The sequence below is a fragment of the Ornithorhynchus anatinus genome, chromosome 13 (assembly GCF_004115215.2).
Source record: "Ornithorhynchus anatinus isolate Pmale09 chromosome 13, mOrnAna1.pri.v4, whole genome shotgun sequence".
NCBI lineage: Eukaryota > Metazoa > Chordata > Mammalia > Monotremata > Ornithorhynchidae > Ornithorhynchus > Ornithorhynchus anatinus.
Genome location: NC_041740.1, coordinates 62,327 through 82,708, shown reverse-complemented (window position 1 = coordinate 82,708; position 20,382 = coordinate 62,327). Strand labels below are relative to the sequence as shown.

Sequence of the window (20,382 nt, the reverse complement as noted above, 5' to 3'; positions counted from 1 at the left end):
TCTGCTGGTTTTTCCAAAACACAGACTTTCTCTATGGGGCCTTAATGGAGTCAGATTGATCCCAGTGGCTGGGGGTGGAGATCTAGGGCAGGACCACTGCCCCCCACCCCTAAACCCCCTCTCTTCCGCTCACTCCCCAAGGCCTGGCATTTTGTGTAGGGAGAGGCCTCACCGGATGTTTGAGCCAGTGTCCCTTGAAGGATGGACGCATCTTCTTGTGCACGACCACCTCCTGCAGGTCTTCCAGGGTCGGGTGCTGTCCAATCTCCTCCTCAAAGGGCAGCAGGTACTCACCCACCGGGCCTGGGGCAGTGGGGAAAGAGCAGCCCCGCGTCATGGTGAGAGGGGCAGGGGGTGGGCCTGGGCGGAGCCAGTCTGCCCCAGCCATGGCTGCCCTGAGACAGCAGTGAATGAGGCTCTCGAGAGCGATGGATAGGCGGCTGACGCACAGATGGGCTCCATCCACTCAGAGACATGGATGGACAGGTGGACAGACAGACGGACGAATAGACACAGCCACGGCAGGAGGGAGCTTGAGGGGAGCAGTGGGTCACAGCTGGTACCAGCTGCTTGGAACTAGGCCAAGTTTTCTGGAGAGGCTGGCTTTCAGTTGCCGGTAAGAGATATATTGCCGGAACCTCAGCACCAACTGACAGTGACTGAGCTGCAAGGTATGCCCTGACCCACTCCAAAAGACCGCCATGCCTGGTCCTGGCCCCAGCTACCCCCCTCCCCGGGCTCCTGGTCAGGAGCCCTGTCCCGGGGCAACATTGCTTGTCCCTATCTGAACCCAGGTGTCGGGCTGAGACTCACCGTCAGCGGCCGTGCACCGGGACACGAGTTCCCACAGCACGAGGCCAACAGCGTACATGTCGATCCGCAGGAAAGCATCGCGCTGGAAGTTGATGGCCCCCTCCAGCACCTCGGGTGCCATGTACCTCCGTGTCCCCACCTGCCCAAAGCAAGCACAGATGGTGTCAATGTAGAGGTTCCCCATGGCTGGACTCCTGCCCATATCTTGCCCCCTGTGTCTCGTTCTGCTTGGCTCCCCTGCTGCTCAGCAGCACCTAGGGCCACACCTGGGGGTCCCTGGGCCTGGCAGGCACCTCCTGCAGACAGCAGAGTGCAAGGAGAGCAAGGGCTCATGCTGGGATTGGCTATGGGTCATCACCTGGCTGGACACTGAGCAAGGGCTGGGAAACCCTGACTCCAGGGGCAGTTGCAGAGGCCATCTAGGAGGCCCATCTTTGCTCCTCACCTGTCCATGGGTGTCCCCGGGGGGCTTCCCGGGCTCAAACCGCACAGCCAGTCCAAAGTCGGCCAGGACAGCGGTCAGATCATTCTTCAGCAAAACGTTCTTACTCTTGAAATCCCTGTGGGTGGTGGGAAGAGGAACTGCTCGGGATGTGGCCAGACCAGAATGAATTGGACTGATCTAGACCGTCTCCTTTACCAAACCCCCCGCCCACCCAACCCCCCCAGACTGGTCTACCAAATCGGAGTAGAAAGAAATCTAAACGTGGTCTGCAGTCCCCACCCCCATTGCTCCAACCCGGCTGCTGTAAGCCCCACGTGAGACATGGATTGTTGTTGTTAATGGCATTTGTTAAGCACTTATGTGCCAGGCACTGTACTAAGCACTGGGGTAGATACAGGGAAATCAGGTTGGACACAGTCCCTGTCCCACATGGGGCTCAGTTTCCACCTTCATTTTACAGATGAGATAACTGAAGCACAGAAAAGTGAAAGAATTTGACCAGGGTCACACAGCGGACAAGTGGCAGAGTCGAGATTAGAACCTAGGTCCTTCTGACTCTCAGGCCCATGCTCTATCAACTAGACCACGCTGCCTCATTAGTTTGTAACTACCCCGTTGCTTATCACAATGCCTCGTACATAGTAAGCACTTAACAAATACCACAAAAGAAAAAAAAGGATCTAGTCAGATGTGCGGCTCCATGAACCTCTGGTGGGGTAAGTTCCTTGTGGGCAGAGAAGCTGTCTACCGACTCTGTTATATTGTACTCTCCCAAGTGCTCCGTACAGCGTTCTGCACGCACTAAGCGCCCAATAAATACAGGTGATGTTTGATGGATTGATTGAGAGACAGGGAACTTGCAAGTCCCAATCCCAGTGAGCCTCTCCCCTTGGCCGGGCCCAAGGAGTTTGTGGAAGGTGTAGAGGTGCAGAGGATGTGGGCCTGCTGCACTGCATCTCCAGCTGCACTAGAGGGCACTGTCAGTCCAGGCAGCGCTGACTTCACCCCTGGCAGCAGCTTGTCATCTGTCTGGCATTCCAGAGGGATGGTTGAGAGCGGGCCCGGGGGCTGGGGACAAGGGACAACAGGGATGTGTGACGGGGTATAGGGGAAAGGGAGGGGTGTTGCTTGTACATCCCTGTGTTTGTCTGAACATGGCATCCTTGCCCCGCCTCGTCCTCCACCTCCTCCTTCCCTCCTCCATGTCCTTCCCACTTTCCCTCACACGTCCACCCTGCTCTCTCAATTCTCCCAGGCCCCTTCCCTGGCTCAACGTGAACCAAATTTCCCCAAATGCGAGGACCGTGATCCCAGGGCTGGGCATCGCTCGACGACTCCTGGGGTTAGGGGGAACCTGCTGGATCTCACCACCCTGCCGGGTTCCTCTCTTTCAGGGGCCTCTCCCAACTCCCTACCTATTCCCTCCTTTCTCCTCCCCGCCATCTCTCCTCCATCCTCTCAGCCTAGCCCATCTGTCTCTTCTCCATCCTCCTCCAACCCATCCCTGGTACTCCCCCGCACCGCTGGACATAGACGAACTTCCCAGGCCCCCGCTCCCCACCGGCAGCCGTACCTGTGGGCGATGGCAGGTTTGTGTCCCTCCCCCCGACACCAGGGCACGTCCTCGTGCAGGTAGGAGAGCCCCCGGGCCATCGTCTCTGCCACGTGGCACAGCTCGTTCCAGCTCACCAGATTTCCCTTCAGGTAGTCGGTCAGGGAGCCCTGGTGGGGTTGGGGGGGGAGAGGGGAGCGCGGAGGGCAGCACACACTCAGTCGCTGACCCCAAACAACCGGGTGGGGAGCTGCTCACTCCCCACAACCGCCCCCCCAGAAATGGCACCCTCACACCCACCCATAGCACTGCTTGCTCCTCCCCTCCTGTTTGAGCAGCAGCTCATGCCGCTGTTCACTTTTCCTCCTTCCTCCTGACCGTAAATGACAGTGATGTCTGCCTATTAATCCTACTGAACGCTGCCAAGATCACTGTACAGGACAGCCAGGACAGTCCTTTTGCACATGAAAGGAGCTCAATACAGCTCCCTGCATGTGGCAGGTGTTCAGTAAATACTACTGATTAACTGAATGATTGATCGATTGCCTTGAAAACCCAAGAGCTGGTATGAATTAATTTTAATCACATGGGCAGTGGGGTCTGGATGCCACCCATGGCCACTTAGTGTTTTACTGCCCAAAATGCATGAATAATATGGAGAGACCTCATTAGGCTGCCCACCTTACACTGAGGCCTGGTCACCCTCATGGAGGAGGCGCATGGGGGAGGCACCACCGAGGGTGATGTAGAGGCATGGGGGAAGCAGAGGGGATGCTAACAGGGCTGAGGGGTGCTAATGGCATATATATTAGACAGTGGGTGCTGTCACGGGGGCACCGGGAGAGCCACTAAGGGACTGGTATGCTAATAGGAGTATTAGAGAGGGCGTTAACAGGGGTACTAAAGGGGGTGGCAATGGGGGGGTGTAGATCGGATGCCAATGGGAGGCATTAAAGAGGCGCTCTGAAGGTGTTAGAGGGAGCGGCAACAAGGCACTAGAGAGAAAACTAAGAGGGATGAGGGGGCTCACCTTGTCATGGAAAGCCGTGATGAGCCATAGCTCCACTTCCAAGTTGGAGCCGCGCTTCTCAGCCGCAATGAACTGCAGGAGATTCTCATGCTTCATGCCTGGCGTGCTGAAGATCTCGCGCTCACTCTGCCACGACTGCTTGTCCTGTGGGTGTCCAGTATGGCACAGGACCCTCAGAGTGCCTCCAGCCCCGCACCCCTGGGGCCCCTGTTGTCTAGGGCCGGGGGGGGGCGGGGGGAGATCTCTCTCCCAGAGTCTATCACAGAAGGCGGCCTTGGGAAATTTCCAGTGGCCCAGGGCCCAATGCTCGGCCAGGGGGCCTGACGAGAGCGGCGTTGTGGTCTTGAGGAGATTGCCTGCTGGGGTCGGGGTGGCACGGGGAGCATGGCAGGCCCAAGTTGCTCGGAGAAGGGTGAGCATCAGTCATCTCCAGGAGATTGGGGACGGGGCTAGCACGAGGAACATGTCTTGACCAGATGCTTGGGAACAGCTCGAGTGACCCATCCCACTAGTCGAGGGACCCACAGAGGCCGGGCACAGGGTCTAGGCTGAGGGACCCATCTGGGCCGGGCACAGGGCCTACGCCTAGAGACATGTCCAGGCCGAGCACAGGTTCTAGGCCGAGGGACCCAACCAGGCCGGGCACTGGGTGTAGGTCGAGGGACCTGTACGGGCCGAGCACAGGGCCTAGGCTGAGGGACCTGTCCCAGTGTTAGGAGCAGCTAAAGTGACCTGTCTCGGAGGGGTGCCGGGCCTAGGTTGAGTGACCCACCCCAGGCTGGTAGGGTGAGCTTGAGCCTACCTGCAGAGGGAACACCTTTACGGCCACATAGTCGTTCATCAGCTGGGCCTTCCAGACACAGCCGAAGCGCCCCCGTGCCTTGATCTCCAGCAGCTGCAGGGGCTTTAGCCCCACCAGGGGTGAAGGGGGTGGGGGGCCAGGGTCCTGGGGAAGGGCCAGAAACAAATTACTAAGGCCAACTTGGCTCTGCGTTGCCAGGGAATATTGTCAAGCTTCCTTCCCCACCCTTTCCTGTAGGTGTCTGCTCATTCAGTCGCGATCCCGGGGTCCCAAGTAGCCTACTGAATGGTGTCTGATTCCAGCAATCCATCCCCTTTCCAGTGGGAATTCCCTCTTGTCCCTTGCCAACTCCCTCCTGTCCCAAAGGGCCCCACCCTTGCTGCTCCCAAGGCCCAAATTTTTGTTTGACTAAACCAGGGTGACGAGGCCCGCTCATGGAGAGGTAGGGTAGCTTCATAGAGAGAGCCCAGGGCTGGGAGTCAGAATGCGGGGGCTCTCGGGGAGACCCAGGACCGCCCAACAGACCTCGTTGATGTCCACGTGTCCGTAAGGAGGCTTGCGGTGCCGGTACATCCAGAAGGCCAGGAGGACGGCCAGCGAGAGGCTGCTGATGGGCAGCAGCGAGTAGACCAGGACGCTGAGCAGTGACGGTGTCGGCGGGGGCGGCTCGTACGTGACTGTGGCCGGCACGGAGGGAGAAGCCGCAAGGTTAGTAGGCTTTTCACGGAGAGGACGTGCCGGAGGGGCAGCAGGCCTCGGGACATTTGGATGGGAGGAGAAATTTCTCAGCTGTTGTGGGGGCAGGGTACCCAAGGAGTTTGGGGGTCTCAGACCCCTGAGGAGAGATCGGTAGCCTGCCTTTCCTGCTGCGCTGGGCCCTCCTGCATAGAGGCGGGGGGCTGCCCAACATGATTCCTCAAGGCTCTGTCCAGCTGTGTGTCCAGCAAGGGAGAGGAGCTGGACATTGTGCTCTCAGGGCAGAGGGTCTGCATTGGGGCCTTGAGTTTGGTCTGGCCCATCCCTCGGACACGGATTGAGGACCCTCTGCCCCCAAACCCACTCCCAGATTCAAATAGTGGGCTCAGCTGGAAGGACCCCCCCATCTCAGACTTACCTGCCAAGCGTGTGTGTGTGCGCGCACGCAGGTTGGGAGAATGGCATGCAACATACTATACTATACTTGAATGTAAAATGAGCATAGCATGCATATTACAGAGATACACACATGTAGTCACATATAAACACACATAGAAAGGCTCACACATACACTCACCTACATGTGCACACACTCAGACATGGGGAAATGAGTTATGCCACTGGGATAGACCATTTTCAGTTTGAAACCCAAACCCCTTGGACTTGGCAAAATGTCTCTCCGCTGCCCCTGAGGGTGCCCTTTCCTCACTTGGCCAACTCAGTGGCTGCCAGGTAACGCATGGGTATGAGGGTCACTGGGCAAGCACCAGCCAGGCTCCCGGGCTCCCCTGCCCCCACGGCCCACACTGCGTGGACCCCCAGAGGTGCCTACCGTCGGGTCCTGAGGCCTCGGGGAGGTGGGTGAACTGCAGGTTGCAGAAGTTGCCCTCGCAGCAGCAGAAGAAGACCTGCGGGTTCTCCTCTGTGGCAACACACTCCTGCCTGAACCGTGGCAGGGGGAGGGGTCAGCGGGGTCCCTCAATGACCGCTCCCAGGCAGCTGCCAATCCTCTCCTTCCCCCGTGGCCCAAGCCCGTTTCAGCCCTCAGAACCACGGGTGGACCCGGTTGGCGGAGGATCACTCCACAGCTATGTCCACCCTGAGCCCCACAGCTGACCCCCACAGCCCAGCCCTGAGGTCTCCAAGACAGACTCTCTCGCTGTGGTCCCCAGCTCCGGCCCCTCCCCGGCAAGCCCGGCCCCGCTGCAGCCTATCCACCTGTCGTAGCAGTTGAAGTCGTCGAGCCAGCATCCTTTCTTGACCAACTCGATAGTTCCGGACTGGTTCCTCCAAGATGCGTAGCAGTGCAGACGCTTGTCCTTCTCCCCCTCGCAGCGCTCCACCCCGCTGCGGTTCGTCTTCTCCAGCTCCCAGTTGGCGTTGTAGTAGACGCACTCCCTGGTCTCCACCTCGCCGTGCCCTGGCCCTGGTGGCAAAGATCCCCCCAACCCAATCCCTGGGGATCAGCACGGCGCAGCTCCCCGACCTGGGATGGGGATGGTGTGTGGCGATGCCCATCCGGCAAGGGGTGGTCCCTCGGTAAGGGAGTGGCCGCTGTCCCGCTGTCCCTCTGTCCCACCCTCCCTCTGCACATGCTTCTCTCTCTCTGTCCCTCCCTCCTTCTGTCCGTTCCGTCCCCGGACACCTATACAATCATACCATACACATACATTCACGAACACACATGTACATACATATATACACATGCATGCCTGTGCAGTCACAAATACATACAAACACCACACATACATACACATACACATATATTTTCAACCAACTAGTGCAGGGGACAGATAGCTACCTGGCTTTCCACTGTACATCCCGTCTCTCATCCCAGAAAAGAGTCTCACCCTGATTCTCCTGCCCCAGCAGGGAAGGGCAGGGGATGCTCAAGACTCAAAATACTGGGCTGGGGAAGGAGGGAGGGACTCTTGGCAGGGCTGGATTATCCGCCTGTTCTAATTACTAGCACCCATCCTGTTTCCCTGGCAGTGGATAAGAAGGAGCCTAGTGAGGCCTGTGTGGGGTGGACTGCTGGGCAGCCCTGCAAACCTGCAGACCTCTGGGGACACTCAGGGTGAAGCGTCTGGAACGGTTTGAAACCTGAACCGTCCCTGGCTCTATTTATAGCCCAGGCTGGCTTGTTTGGGAGGAGGGAGGAGACCAGAAACACAAAAACAAAGTCAACTCTCTGGGCAAGAAGGACTTTCTCCAATTGGAGGGGGAGGGGTTCGGGGAGGGGCGCCGGGGGCCGCCTTGCTGCCCCGGTGCTGAAGGCATTTCCAGTGCTGGGGGAGGGGAGGGTCTCCGCTCTACTCCCCCCTTTCATTCATTCATTCAGTCAGTCAGTCAGTCGTATTTATTGAGCGCTTACTCTGTGCGGAGCACTGTACAAGGTGCTTGTAAAGTACAATTCAGCAACAAAGACAATCCCTGCCTGTCACAACAAGCTCACAGTCTAGAAGGGGCAGACAGACATCAAAACAAGTAAATGGGCATCAATAGCATCAATACAGATATAGGTATAGATACACATCAGAACAACTGAACAGGTATTAACATAAATAAATAGAATTATAGATATACATATATATACACAAGTGCTGTGGTGCGGGCGGGGTGGAGCAAAAGGGGTGAGTTGGGGAGATGGGAAGGTGAGGGGGAGCTGAGGAAAATGGGGGGGCTTAATCTAGGAGGGTCTTTATCTGGGCAGATCTGTGCCTTCCCCCTGCGGGCAGCGGCAGGGGCAGTGTGTAGTGTGTCCTGGGCCCGGGCCGTATGTAAGGTGGGGCAACGGGCATCACCAGCCGGGCTCCCGCACATCAGCTCCTCCGGAGCGGGCAAAAGCTCCCCGGCCCTGCCCTCGCTCGTCCAGGCCCCGCCCCCCCCCCGACCCTCCCCCGGCCCTCCCCCGGCCCTTCCCCGGCTGGCCTCGCCTCCGGTCCGCCCCCGGCCCCTCCGCTCTCCCGAGGAAAAGGCGCCAAAGTGGAAGACAAAAACTTTCTGAGCCAGGGCTTCTGGGGGGCAGGAGGTCGCCCTTCCACGTCCCCCCTTCTTTCATTCATTCATATTTATTGAGCTCTTACTGTGGGCAGAGCACTGTACTAAGCGATTGGAAAGTACAATTCGGCAACACATAGAGCCTCAACAACGGGCTCATAGTCTAGAAGGGGGGAGACAACGAAAGAAAACAAAACAAGTGCTTTCCTCTCCCCACCCCGACTCAGACTAAGCCCCCCCTTTCTCAGCTCCCCCTCCCCTTCGCGTCGTCCCGACTCGCTGCCTTCGCTCTACCACCCCTCTCCCGGCCCCATAACATTTGTGTATATATGTACATAGCTGATCATTCTATTTATTTATATTGATGCCTGTTTACTTGTTTTGATGACTGTCTCCCCCTTTCTAGACTGTAAGGCCAGTTTGGGCAGGGACTCTCTCTTTAATGCTGAACTGTACTTTCCAAGCGCTTAGTACAGTGCTCTACACACAGTAAGCGCTCAATAAATACAATGAACGTCTCAGGATGGGGAGGGGGACAGGAGAAAGCAGTGTGGGCCAGTGTGGGCCGCAACCTCCCCGGGACACAGTCTCCACTGATCGACTGGCCATCTGTACGAACCTTCCCCGGTCCCCTATGCATTAACAACCATACACATACATACACGCAAACATGTCCCTACATATATGCTAATACACACATGTGAACACTCTAAAATACCAACAGCACCCCTGCACATAAAACACACCAACACGTAATTACATATTCACACATGCACACCTCCCCATACATATTCTTAAAAGCTCACATATGCAGACACAGCCCGCAGGCATGCATGTGAAGACACACACACACACACACACGTTCTCCTTGTGACCCCCTCTTTATCGCTTAGGCAGTGGCAGAAACTGAGATATAGAGGACTTGGGGCGGGGAAGCAGGCAGGGCCGGGGACAGCAGTGATCTATGGCTGAAAAAGTCTTGGATTAAAAATCCTGGTTCTTCACTCTTCATTTTCACCTCCAAGGCTGCCGGGGAGATTCGATTAATGGAGCTGGGACTCTGGGTGTTCAAGCAGCAGGCTAAGGGAGGGGGATAATTAGAGATAATCCCCCTGGCTCATTAGGAGAAGCTGGCAACAGAGCTATGATCAATGATATTTATTGAGCGCTTACTGTGTGCGAAGCACATTACATACTATTGATTGATTGACTGACTGTTTGATGATTGACCACTGTACTCAACGCTCGGGAGAGGGGGCCTGGTGGGGGCCAATCTTCCTTCACTTCCCAGGGAAGGAAGCCCAAAAGAAGGGGATGGAGCATGGAGGTGACTGCTCTGCCCCAGTGACTCCAGGGGCAGGCTCCGGGCACATTCATTCGTTCATTCTTTCAAATGTATTTATTGAGCGCTTACTGTATGCAGAGCACTATACTAATCGCTTGGAAAGTACAATTCATCAACAGAGACAATTCCTGTCCACGATGGGCTCACTGTTTAGAAATGGGGAGACAGACATCAAAACAAGTAAACAGGTATCAGTAGCATTATTATAAATAAATATAATTTTATATATATAAACATCATTAATAAAAAATATAATTATTACAAATATGTACAAATATGCATAATTGCTATGGGGTGGGGAGGGGGGTAGAGCAAAGGGAGTGGGTCGAGGCAATGGGGAGGGGGAGGAGAGGAAAAGGAGGGCTCAGTCTGGGAAGGCCTCATGGTGGAGGTGAGCTTTCAGTAACGCTTTCAAGGGGGGAAGTGTGCTAGTTTGGAGGATTTGAGGAGGAAGGGCATTCCAGGACATAGGTAGGATGTGGGCACGGGGTTGAAGGTGGGACAGGTGAGAACGAGGCACAGTGAGTGGAGTGTGCGGGCTGGGATGGAGAAGGAGAGAAGGGAGGTAAGGTACGAAGAAGCAAGCTGACAGAGAGCTTTGAAGCCAATACTGAGGAGTTTTTTGCTTGATACGGAGGTTGATAGGCACCCACTGGAGGTTTTTGAGGAGGGGGGTGACATGCCTAGAACGTTTCTGCGGAAAGATAACCCGGGCAGCAGAGCGAAGTACAGACTGAAGTGAGGAGAGACAGGAGGTTGGGAGATCAGAAAGGAAGCTGAGGCAGTAATCCAGTCGGATTTGATCAGTGATTGTACTTAACTTAGTAGCGGTTTGGATGGAGAGGAAATGGTGGATCTCTACACCGGGTGACCCAGTGACCCCAGGGGCAGCTTCTGGGCATAGGAAAGTGACTGCACCATGTGTCCCAGTGGCAGCGTGGCTCAGTGGAAAGAGCACGGGCTTTGGAGTCAGGGCTCATGAGTTCGAATCCCAGCTCTGCCACTTGTCGGCTGTGTGACTGTGGGCAAGTCACTTAACTTCTCCGTGCCTCAGTTCCCTCATCTGTAAAATGGGGATTAAGACTGTGAGCCCCACGTGGGACAACCTGATTCCCCTATGTCTATCCCAGCGCTTAGAACAGTGCTCGGCACATAGTAAGCGCTTAACAAATACCAACATTATTAATTTCTTCATTCAGGAAAGTGACTGTACTCTGTTTCCCAGCAGTCCTTGGGGCAATTTCCAGGCTCAGGAAAGTGCCCATCAGATGGGAGGTTTGTGATAATAATGATGGTATTTGTTAAACACTATGTGCCAGGTACCGTACTAGGCGCTGGGGTAGATACTAGCAAATTGAGTTAGATCCAGTTCCTGTCCCATGTTGGGCTCACAGCCTCAATCCCCATTTTACAGATGAGGTAACTGAGGCCCAGAGAAGTAAAGCGACTTGCCCAAGGTCACACAGCAGACAAGTGGCAGATCCAGGTCTAGAACCCATGATCTACTGACTCCCAGGCCTGTGGTCTATCCACTACCCCATGCTGCTATGTGATGAAGCTGGGACTTGGCCATCATCAGCTTCCTCCCTGTCTGTCTGTCAAACCCTTTCACTAGGTCAGCAAAAGGAACTTATTCTACAGGCTGACTCCTGGCCCTCCACAACCTCTCATTCATTCATTCATTCATTCATTCATTCATTCATTCATTCATTCATTCATATTTATTGAGCGCTTACTATGTGCAGAGCACCGTACTAAGCGCTTGGAATAAACAAGTCGGCAATGAACAATGAACAACCTCTCACCAGCAGTGACCATCCACACCCCCATGACCCCTCCTATATCCAGGCTCGTGCCCCAGTCCAAGCCCCTCTCAGCAGGCAGCCCTGACTGGGCTGGGCCATCCTCGCTCACTGACTGGCCCCCAGAGCGGCAGCTTCACCAGCACTCCCGCCTTGACATCTCTTGGAGGCCTCTCAGGAAAGCTGGGCATCTTGGGGCAGCCACGCCATACTATGGCTCAGATAGCCACCCAGCCCATAAGGCTCCCCATCTGCACCCACCACCACCACTGGAGCCCTGGGAGTCACCCCAGAGCCACTGATGCCCTCTGCTTCCTGCAACGAGGGCAGGGAATCAGGTGTCCAGGAAATCCAGTCCCCTGCCTTTGAGGGAACCACAAGCAGAGGCGGTCAGAGGTGGCACTGACCATTGGTCAGGCACTAAGTACAGTATTCCATGCATGGCAGACATCCAGTACATAGTCCCAAACCCAGTGCAGCACAGCAGTATAGCCAAAGTACTCCATGGGCATCCACTCTGCCCTCAGCAGGTAACCAGTACAATGCTGTAGTAAAAAGAATAATTGTAGTATTCCTTAAGCTTACTATGGTTTTTTGTTTTGTTTCATTTTTAATGGTATTTGTTAAGGGCTTGCTATGTGCAAGGCACTATTCTAAATGCTGGAGTAGATACAAGATAATCAGGTTTAACACAGTCCCTGTCCCACATCCCTTGACTCTCAGGCCCAGCCTCTTTCCACTAGGCCACACTGCTTCTCCCTAAACTAGCCATTTGGCAGATAGCCTGTGGCCCTATGCCCATTTGCCAGCCTGTGACCATCAGCCCACTCGCCAGCCTATGGGCATCTCTCAGCTCGCCAGCCTGTGGGCATCTCCCAGCTCGCCAGCCTGTGGGCATCTGCCCACTCGCTAAGCACCATTCTTAGGACCAGAAGAGTGGATAGGGGAGTTGTCTGGGTGGGAAAACTATGAGAAGGACGGGGGGAAACCAGGTGAGAGGTGGGACTGGCCAGGATCCCCTCCCTTCCGGAATTGACCCTGTTGCATACTGCCTGTACCATGAAGTCCTCACTGCCCATCACATAGCAATCGCACAGCCAATCAACGATGCTTTCCCCTCCCATCTGCCCTGTCCACTGGGAATTCAGGCCAGGCCTCTCCCCAGTTGGCTCTTAAGTAACACTTGGGGGTCAAGGAAAGGAGAGGGGAGGTAAGGAGTGGGAGAAGGGGTGGAGGTGGGGAACTCTAGCTAAGAGGATTACGATACAAATAGCTCGCAGGCTTTAAAGCTGCAGGATTGTGAAGAAACCAGGGGCAGGGCTTCCCCTGGGCCTCCCCTGGCCCCTCTCACCTCACCGGGCCCTCCCCCCAACTTCCCCTGGCCTATCCCCCCCACACCACCTCCTCCTAGCTTCATTGCCAGGACAGTTAGCCGTCCCTGAACGCAGCCCCATCTGGGCTCCTCAGAAGGCCCATTTGTCATGTTCCTGTAATAATAATTATAATAATAATGATTAGTGGTATTTGTTAAGCGCTTACTGTGTGCCAGGCACTCTACTAAGCACTGGGGAGGATACAAGCAAATTGGATTGGGCAAGGTTCCTCTCCCTTGTGGGGCTCACAGTCTTAATCCCTATTTAACAGATGGGGTAACTGAGGCACAGAGAAATGAAGTAATTTGCCCCAGGTCACACTGCAGACACTTAGTGGAGTCTATGACCTTCTGACTCCCAGGCCTGTGCTCTAACCGTTATGCCATGCTGCTTCTCTTCATGCCATATCCGTAAATCTCCTCGTCTACTGCTCGTGGGCTCTATTCCCTGAAACCACAGCGCGGTCAAGGTGAGCTTCACCATTGGCATCAGTGCTGAAACTTGGCCACAGTGCCTGTGGCCCAAGTGGATGTGTGTTAGCCAATTTGGTTTATACTAAAACTGGAGCCCACAGCTTGCTCTGAGTACTGCTGGTTTCAACTGGCTCCAAATGGAACAAGGAGTCTGAGTCCAGGAAACCATTTCGCCTGCAAGCTCAGTCCATCCACCTGCAATCAGTAGAGTTTATTGGGCACTTACTCAGTGCGAAGTGCTTGGGAGACTACACTATAGAGAGTAGTCACAATCCCTGCTCTAAAGGAAGGAACAGTGCAGCAGGGCTTACAATCTTGGTCACCCTCATCTGCAGAGCCCACAGGACTACCAGTCTGATGAAGAGACAGGACATACGTACACACATTCACAAACACACACACAGAGTGCTGATGCTGGCAGAAGGGATGGATGAAGAGGAGGAGGCAAATTGTCAACCCTAAACTCTCCAAACCCTTTTCCACACTGGGGTGAGAGCCAGTGTGGGGAGAGGAGTTCGGAGTAGGAATCTTCACCTTTGTGTCTCATGGCCCCAGTTTTCTGGATACCCTAAGGCTCCCAGACCCTCTCTGAACGCTGTCACCAAACCCTGTGCGGTTCTATCTCCACAGCATTTCCAAAATCTGCCCTCCCACTTCAACTAAATTACTATTGTGCTAGTCCAGGCACTTGCCATGACCTGCCTCAATTAGCACATCAGCCTCCTTGCTGACTTTCAGCTTCTCCCCTCTCTGGGCCCTACTTCACTCTAATGCAGGGTTCATTTTTCAAAAAGCAATCCATGCACAAGTCTCCATGGCTCAGAAACTCCCAATGGTTGCCCATCCACATCTGCATCCAACAGAAACTCCTGACCACAGACTTTAAAACACTCAATCAGCTCTTCCCAATACGCCTAACCTTGCTCCCCTCCCTTTGCAACCCAGCCCACACCATTCCCTCCTCTAACATCAACCTCCTGATTGTACCTCGATTTCCGCTCCCTCACGGTCAACCCCTCGGCTCATATCTTCCCTCCTGCCTGTAATTCCTTTCCCCTCATATCTGACTGTCCATCATTCTGCCCATCCTCAAAGTCCTTATAAAATTCTATCTCCTCCAGGAAGTCTTTCATCTCCCCATCCTACTCTTCTGCACTTGCGTCCATACCCACTGAACACTTTGCTACTCACTCTACCCCCACCAACACAGCATATAAGTCCACATTCATTAATTCAATCATATTTATTGAGTGCTTACTGTGTTCAGAGCACTGTACTAAGCACTTGAGAGAGTGCAACATAACAATAAACAGAGGCATTCCCTGCCCACAACGAGCTTACAGTCTAGAGGGGGAGAAAGTGCATAACCTTAGACTCTTTTGCTTTCTCTACTTGATATTTATTTTAATATCTGCCTTCCTCACTAGACTATAAGCTCCTCAAGGACAGGGATCATGTCTACCTACTGTACTCTCCCAAGCCCTTAGTACAGTGCTTTGCGCACCGTAAGCACTCAATAAATACCATTGATTGATTGATTGACTAGGGACATGATACCACAATGAGGCTGCTGGTGAGGGTTGCCAGAGCACCAGTGTTCCCTGCTCCAGATTCATCCATTCATTCAATCATATTTATTGTGTGCTTACTGTATGCAGAGCACTTTAATAAGTGCTTGGAAAGTAAAATACAGAAATAAAGAGAGACAATCCCTGCCCACAATGGGCTTATAGTCTAATTGTCCCTCTGTGCTCCTAGGCAGTGAGATGATAATAATAATAGTAATTGTGGTATTTGTTAGGTGCTTACTATGTGCCAGGCACTGTACTAGGAGAAGCAGCATGGAGTAGTGATGTTGCTTTATCAGGGTGGGGAGGTGGTGGGCAGTGGGGAATTGTGCCCCTTAGGGGGTGGAAGGGCAGCAGGGAAGGGAGGGAGGGATACCTTCCTGAGACCCGTTCAGAAATGAGGAAATATGATCGGAAGACACCAGCTCCATTTCCACGTCTGTCCATGCTTTCTCTGAAACACCTTCCTCCAGTTCCTCCTCCTCCTCCTCCTCCTTCTTCTCTGCTGAAGGAATCTATCTTTTGACTCCCAGCCAGCTGGGTGCCTGTGGGGATTCCCCTCCCCACCGCTGGCTTCCCCTCCTCCACCAGGCACGCCCACACAGACAAACATACACACACACACACACACACACACACACCCAGAGACACATGGCCGTGCTATTTATAGCTGCTGGAGAGAAACCAACCACAAGTCAGCCACACGAATTCAGCCTAATAGTTACCGGATGGATCTTTGGCCTCAGCTAGAGAGACAATGGGACAGGAATGGGTACCACACGTCCCATCGCACACAGACCCTGCCACAGACTGACACAGAGACAACCAGCACACACTGCCACACACACAGACACCATACCAGGACACGTAGAGGTGGATGGTGAATTGCACACATGGACACCATCACAGAACACAGAGAGACAACACACAATGTCACACACACACACACACAGAAAGTCACAGGACACACAGAGATGGCCACTGTCACACACGAACACCATCACAAGACACACACTGATGGCCACTGTCACACTCACAGACACTGTCGTAGGATACACAGAGACAGACAGCGTACACTGTCAGACACAGATACTATTACAGGGCACACAGATATGGCCAGTGGACTGACACACACAGACACCATCACAGGTTACACAGAGAGAGCACATACTGTCAGATACAGAGACAGCACATACTGTCTCACACACACAGAGTGTCACAGGATACACAGTCACAGGACACACAGAGACAGCACACACTGCCACCCACAGACACAGGACACACCCACACCCACACACATATTACACACTATCATCAGGCCACACATTTTCACAGGCATATATAGCCCCAGACAAGCAGAGAGACAGCACACACAGTCATGGGTACACACACTCTTACAAACTGTTACAACAAGAAGCGTGGCCTAGTGGTTAGAGCATAGGCCCGAGTCAGAAGGATCTGAGTTATAGTCCCTGCTCCTCCACTAGTTTGCTGCGTGACCTTAGGCAAGTCACTTCACTTCTCTGTGCCTCAATTTCCTCATCTATGAAATGGGGATTAAGACAGGGACCCCTATGTGGGACAGGGACTGTGCCCACCTCAATTACCTTATACCTACCCCAGTGTTCAGTAAAATGCCTGCCATTTAAAATAAAATAAATAGCACAAAAAATGTCCCATTGTCACCTGCTCACAACCAGTTCCAGAGACAGGGCATGCACATTCTGTCTCACACACACACACATAGTCTCACATACATGCTTTATTCATTAATCCTGTTCCCCACTTCAAGGCTAGGAACTCTTTCCCCAACCACACCAAAGAGGGGAAGAGATCCCTGCCCACAAAGAGCTGACATTCCAAAGAAGCAGCGAGAGCTAATGGAAAGGGATCAGATCTGGGAGTTAGGGGACCCAAATTCTAATAATGGCTCCACCACTTGTCTGCTATGGGACTGTGGGCAAGTTACTTAACAATAATAATGAAGAATAACTGTGGTACTTGTTAAGCATCTACTAAGTGCTGGGGGCATAGTCCCTCTCCCACATGGGGTTCACAGTCTAGATAGGAGGGAGTAAGATTTACTCCCCATTTTTCAAATGAGGAAACTGAGACATAGAGGAGTTGGTATAGTGAATAGAGCATGGGCCTGGGAGCAGAAAGTCATGGGTTCTAATCACTGATCTCCCCCTTGTCTTCTGTGTGGCCTTGGGGAAGTCACTTGACTTCTATTTGCCACAGTTACCTCATTTGTAAAATGGGGACTAAGACTGTGAGCCCTATGTGGGACTGTGTCCAACCCAATTTGCTTTTATCCTCCCTGTGCTTAGTACAGTGCCTGACACATAGTAAGTGCTTAGCAAATACCATAATAATAATAATAATCGCTACTATTATAATTATTATTATTAGGTGACATCCAATGTCACACACAGGCAATTGGTGGAGATGGGATTAGAACCCAGGTCTGCAGACTCCCAGGCCCATGCTTTTTCTACTAAACAACTTTCCTGTGCCTCATTTTCCTCAACATGTCCCAAACTGACATCTTCATCTTCTCCTCCAACTAAAGCCCTCATCACTGTAGATTACCTAACATTATCTTTGAGCCCTCTCTTTCAACCTACGTATCCAGTCACTCCCTAGGTCCAGTTGGTGAGTTCTCCACATTTCCAGGATCTGCCCTTCCTTCTGCACCCAAACTGCTGCCACACTGGTCTGGACACATCCACAATCAATCAATCAATCAATCATATTTATTGAGCAGAGCACTGTTCTAAACTTTTGGGAGAATACAAGAAAATTAGCAGACATGTTCCCTGCCTATAATAAGCTTACACTCTATATTCCAGTCACTAACACTTCAGCCTTCTGGCTTCCCTCTCTGTCCCCTACAATCACTTCCTTCTTAAGTCCATACTTCAAATTCAAATTTGAATTCAAATTTGAATGCTGCCGTGGGGCAGTATTCAGGAGGGAAGAGCAGGAAAAGTGTGGTGGAAGCAGGGGGAGGAGAAGGGAGGGGACAGAGGGAGCAAGGAAGGGGATGGGGTGATCTGGGCCCCATTCTCCAGTCTCCGGTCTCCCGCCCGGCTCCTAGTGCTCCCCATGGCGAAGACTCCAAAGTCACCATCCTCAGGTACTGCTGCTGCCCAGCTCCATTTTCATGAACAGTTTTATTAGGGGGGTGGAAGAGGCAGCTGGTGCACACACATGTGTGTGTGTATGCATGTGTGCATGTGTGTGTGTTGTCAATTTGCTGGTGTTTATATGTGTGCTTGTGTTGCATGCACATGAGCTGGTATGGATTTGTGACTCTACAAATGTATTAAATACTAATAATTGTGGTATTTGTTAAGTGCTCACTATGGGTCAAGCATTGTGCTAAGCACTGGGGTAGGTACAGGAAAATGAAGTGGGTCCCAGTCTCTTTTCTACACAGGGTTCAGTGTGTGTGTGTGTGTGTGTGTGTGTGTGTGTGTGTGTGGTGGCATGGCTGTGTGTGCCTGGGTGTGTCTGTGCAGAAATAGCTGTGTGTGTGTGTGCCCCTATGCCCCCGGCCCTCAAGCAGTTCACTATCTAGTCAGGGAGACAGCTAGTAACATCAATTGCAGTAGGCGAAGCAACCAGAGAATGTAAGGCTGTGGACATTACTTCTGTGGGGGTGGGTGGGCACCAAAGTGGTTTGAGGGTATGGACTCAAATGCATAAGTGAGGCAGTAGGATGGGTGAGGGAATGACAGATCATTCTTTCTGGAGAAGATATGATTTTAATATAGAACTATGAAGGTGGGGACAGCAGTGATCCGTCAATCTGTCCCAGGCGCCTCCTGTGGGCCGGATGCTGTCCTGGGAGCTGGTCACCCATGAGGGGACACAGCCAGGGCCCAGTCTGCGAGTCAGAGGACCCGGGCTCTGCCCCTTGCCTGCTGTGTAACCTTGGGTGAGTCCTCCGGGGCGGCGGCAGTGGCCGAGTCCGGCCGACAGAGAGGGTGGGAGGTGACCCGTGATACCTCTCAGCTGCCTTTGACACTGTTGGCCATCACCGTCTCCTCCACACCCTATCTCACCTTGGCTTCACGGACTCCGTCCTCTCCTGGTTCTCCTATCTTTCTGGCCGTTCAGTCTTGGTCTCCTTCGCGGGCTCCTCCTCCCCCTCCCATCCTCTAACTGTAGGGGTTCCTCAAGGGTCAATTCTTGGCCCTCTTCTGTTCTCCATCTACACTCACTCCCTTGGTGAACTCATTTGTTCAAGTGTTCAACTATCATCTCTATGCAGATGACACCGAAATCTACATCTCCTCCCCTGTTCTCTCCCCCTTCCTTCCAGCTCGAATCTCCTTCTGCCTCCAGGACGTCTCCACTTGGATGTCTGCCCGCCTCCTAAAACTCAACGTGTCCAAAACTGAGCTCCTTATCTTCCCTCCCAAGCCCTGTCCTCTTCCTGACTTCCCTGTCACTGTGGACGGTACGACCATCCTTCCTGACTCTCAAGCCCGCAACCTTGGTGTCATCCTTGACTCAGCTCTCTCATTCATCCCACACATCCAATCCATCACCAAGGCCTGCTGGTCTCACCTTTACAATATCTCCAAGATCTGCCCTTTCCACTCCATCCTAACGGCTATCATACTTGTACAAACTCTCATAATATCCTGGCTGGATTATTGTGTCAGCCTTCTCTCTGATCTCCCTTCCTCCTGTCTCTCCCCACTCCAGTCTATTCTTCATTCCGCTGCCCAGATCACCTTCCTGCAGAAACGTTCTGGGCAATGTCACTCCCCTCCTTAAAAACATCCAATGGTTGCCTATCAACTTCCACACAAAACAAAAACTTTTCACTCTGGGCTTCAAGGTTCTCCATCACCTTGCCTCCTCCTACCTCACCTCCCTTCTCTCTTTCTACTGCCCACCTCGCACACTCCGCTCCTCTGCCGCTCACCTCCTCACTGTCCCCCATTCACGTCTATCCCACTGTCGACCTCTGGCCCACGTCCTACTGCTGTCCTGGAATGCCCTCCCTCCTCACCTCCGCCAAACTAACTCTCTTCCCCTCTTCAAGGCCCTACTGAGAGCTCACCTCCTCCAAAAGACCTTCCCAGACTGACCTTCCCCTTTTCCCTCTGCTCCTGCCTCCGCCCTCTGCTCCCTCCCCCTTCCCCCCTTCACCTCCCCTCAGTTAAGCCCTCTTTCCCTCTGCTTCTCCTCCTCTCCCTTCCCCTCCCCTCAGCACTGTGCTTATTTGTAAATATTTTTATTACTCTATTTATTTTGTTAAAGAGGTGTACATCCCCTTGATTCTATTTATCATGATTATATTGTCTTGTTTTTGTCCGTCTGCCTCCCCCGATGAGACTGTAAGCCCGTCATTGGGCAGGGATTGCCTCTATCTGTTGCCAAATTGTATATTCCAAGCCCTTAGTACAGTGATCTGCACATAGTAAGCGCTCAATAAATACTATTGAATGAATTAATTAATGAAT

General features: G+C 53.1%; 1 protein-coding gene across 2 annotated transcripts in view; it reads right to left on the bottom strand.

The window, feature by feature from the left end:
• ACVR2B (activin A receptor type 2B) overlaps positions 1–20,382 on the bottom strand; it is a 36,716-nt gene that overhangs the window by 7,808 nt on the left and 8,526 nt on the right. For both annotated transcript variants that reach the window (XR_003763858.2, XM_029077793.2), the window contains exons 2-10: positions 6,557–6,764; positions 6,171–6,280; positions 5,168–5,319; positions 4,643–4,786; positions 3,841–3,984; positions 2,832–2,980; positions 1,259–1,373; positions 814–952; positions 173–303 (exon numbers count right to left, since the gene is read on the bottom strand). Coding sequence is in view for 1 of the 2 variants with exons in the window: in XM_029077793.2 (XP_028933626.1) it covers positions 173–303; positions 814–952; positions 1,259–1,373; positions 2,832–2,980; positions 3,841–3,984; positions 4,643–4,786; positions 5,168–5,319; positions 6,171–6,280; positions 6,557–6,764 (1,292 nt within the window). In the remaining variant the exon portion in view is untranslated. The remainder of the gene's footprint in view (positions 1–172; positions 304–813; positions 953–1,258; positions 1,374–2,831; positions 2,981–3,840; positions 3,985–4,642; positions 4,787–5,167; positions 5,320–6,170; positions 6,281–6,556; positions 6,765–20,382) is intronic.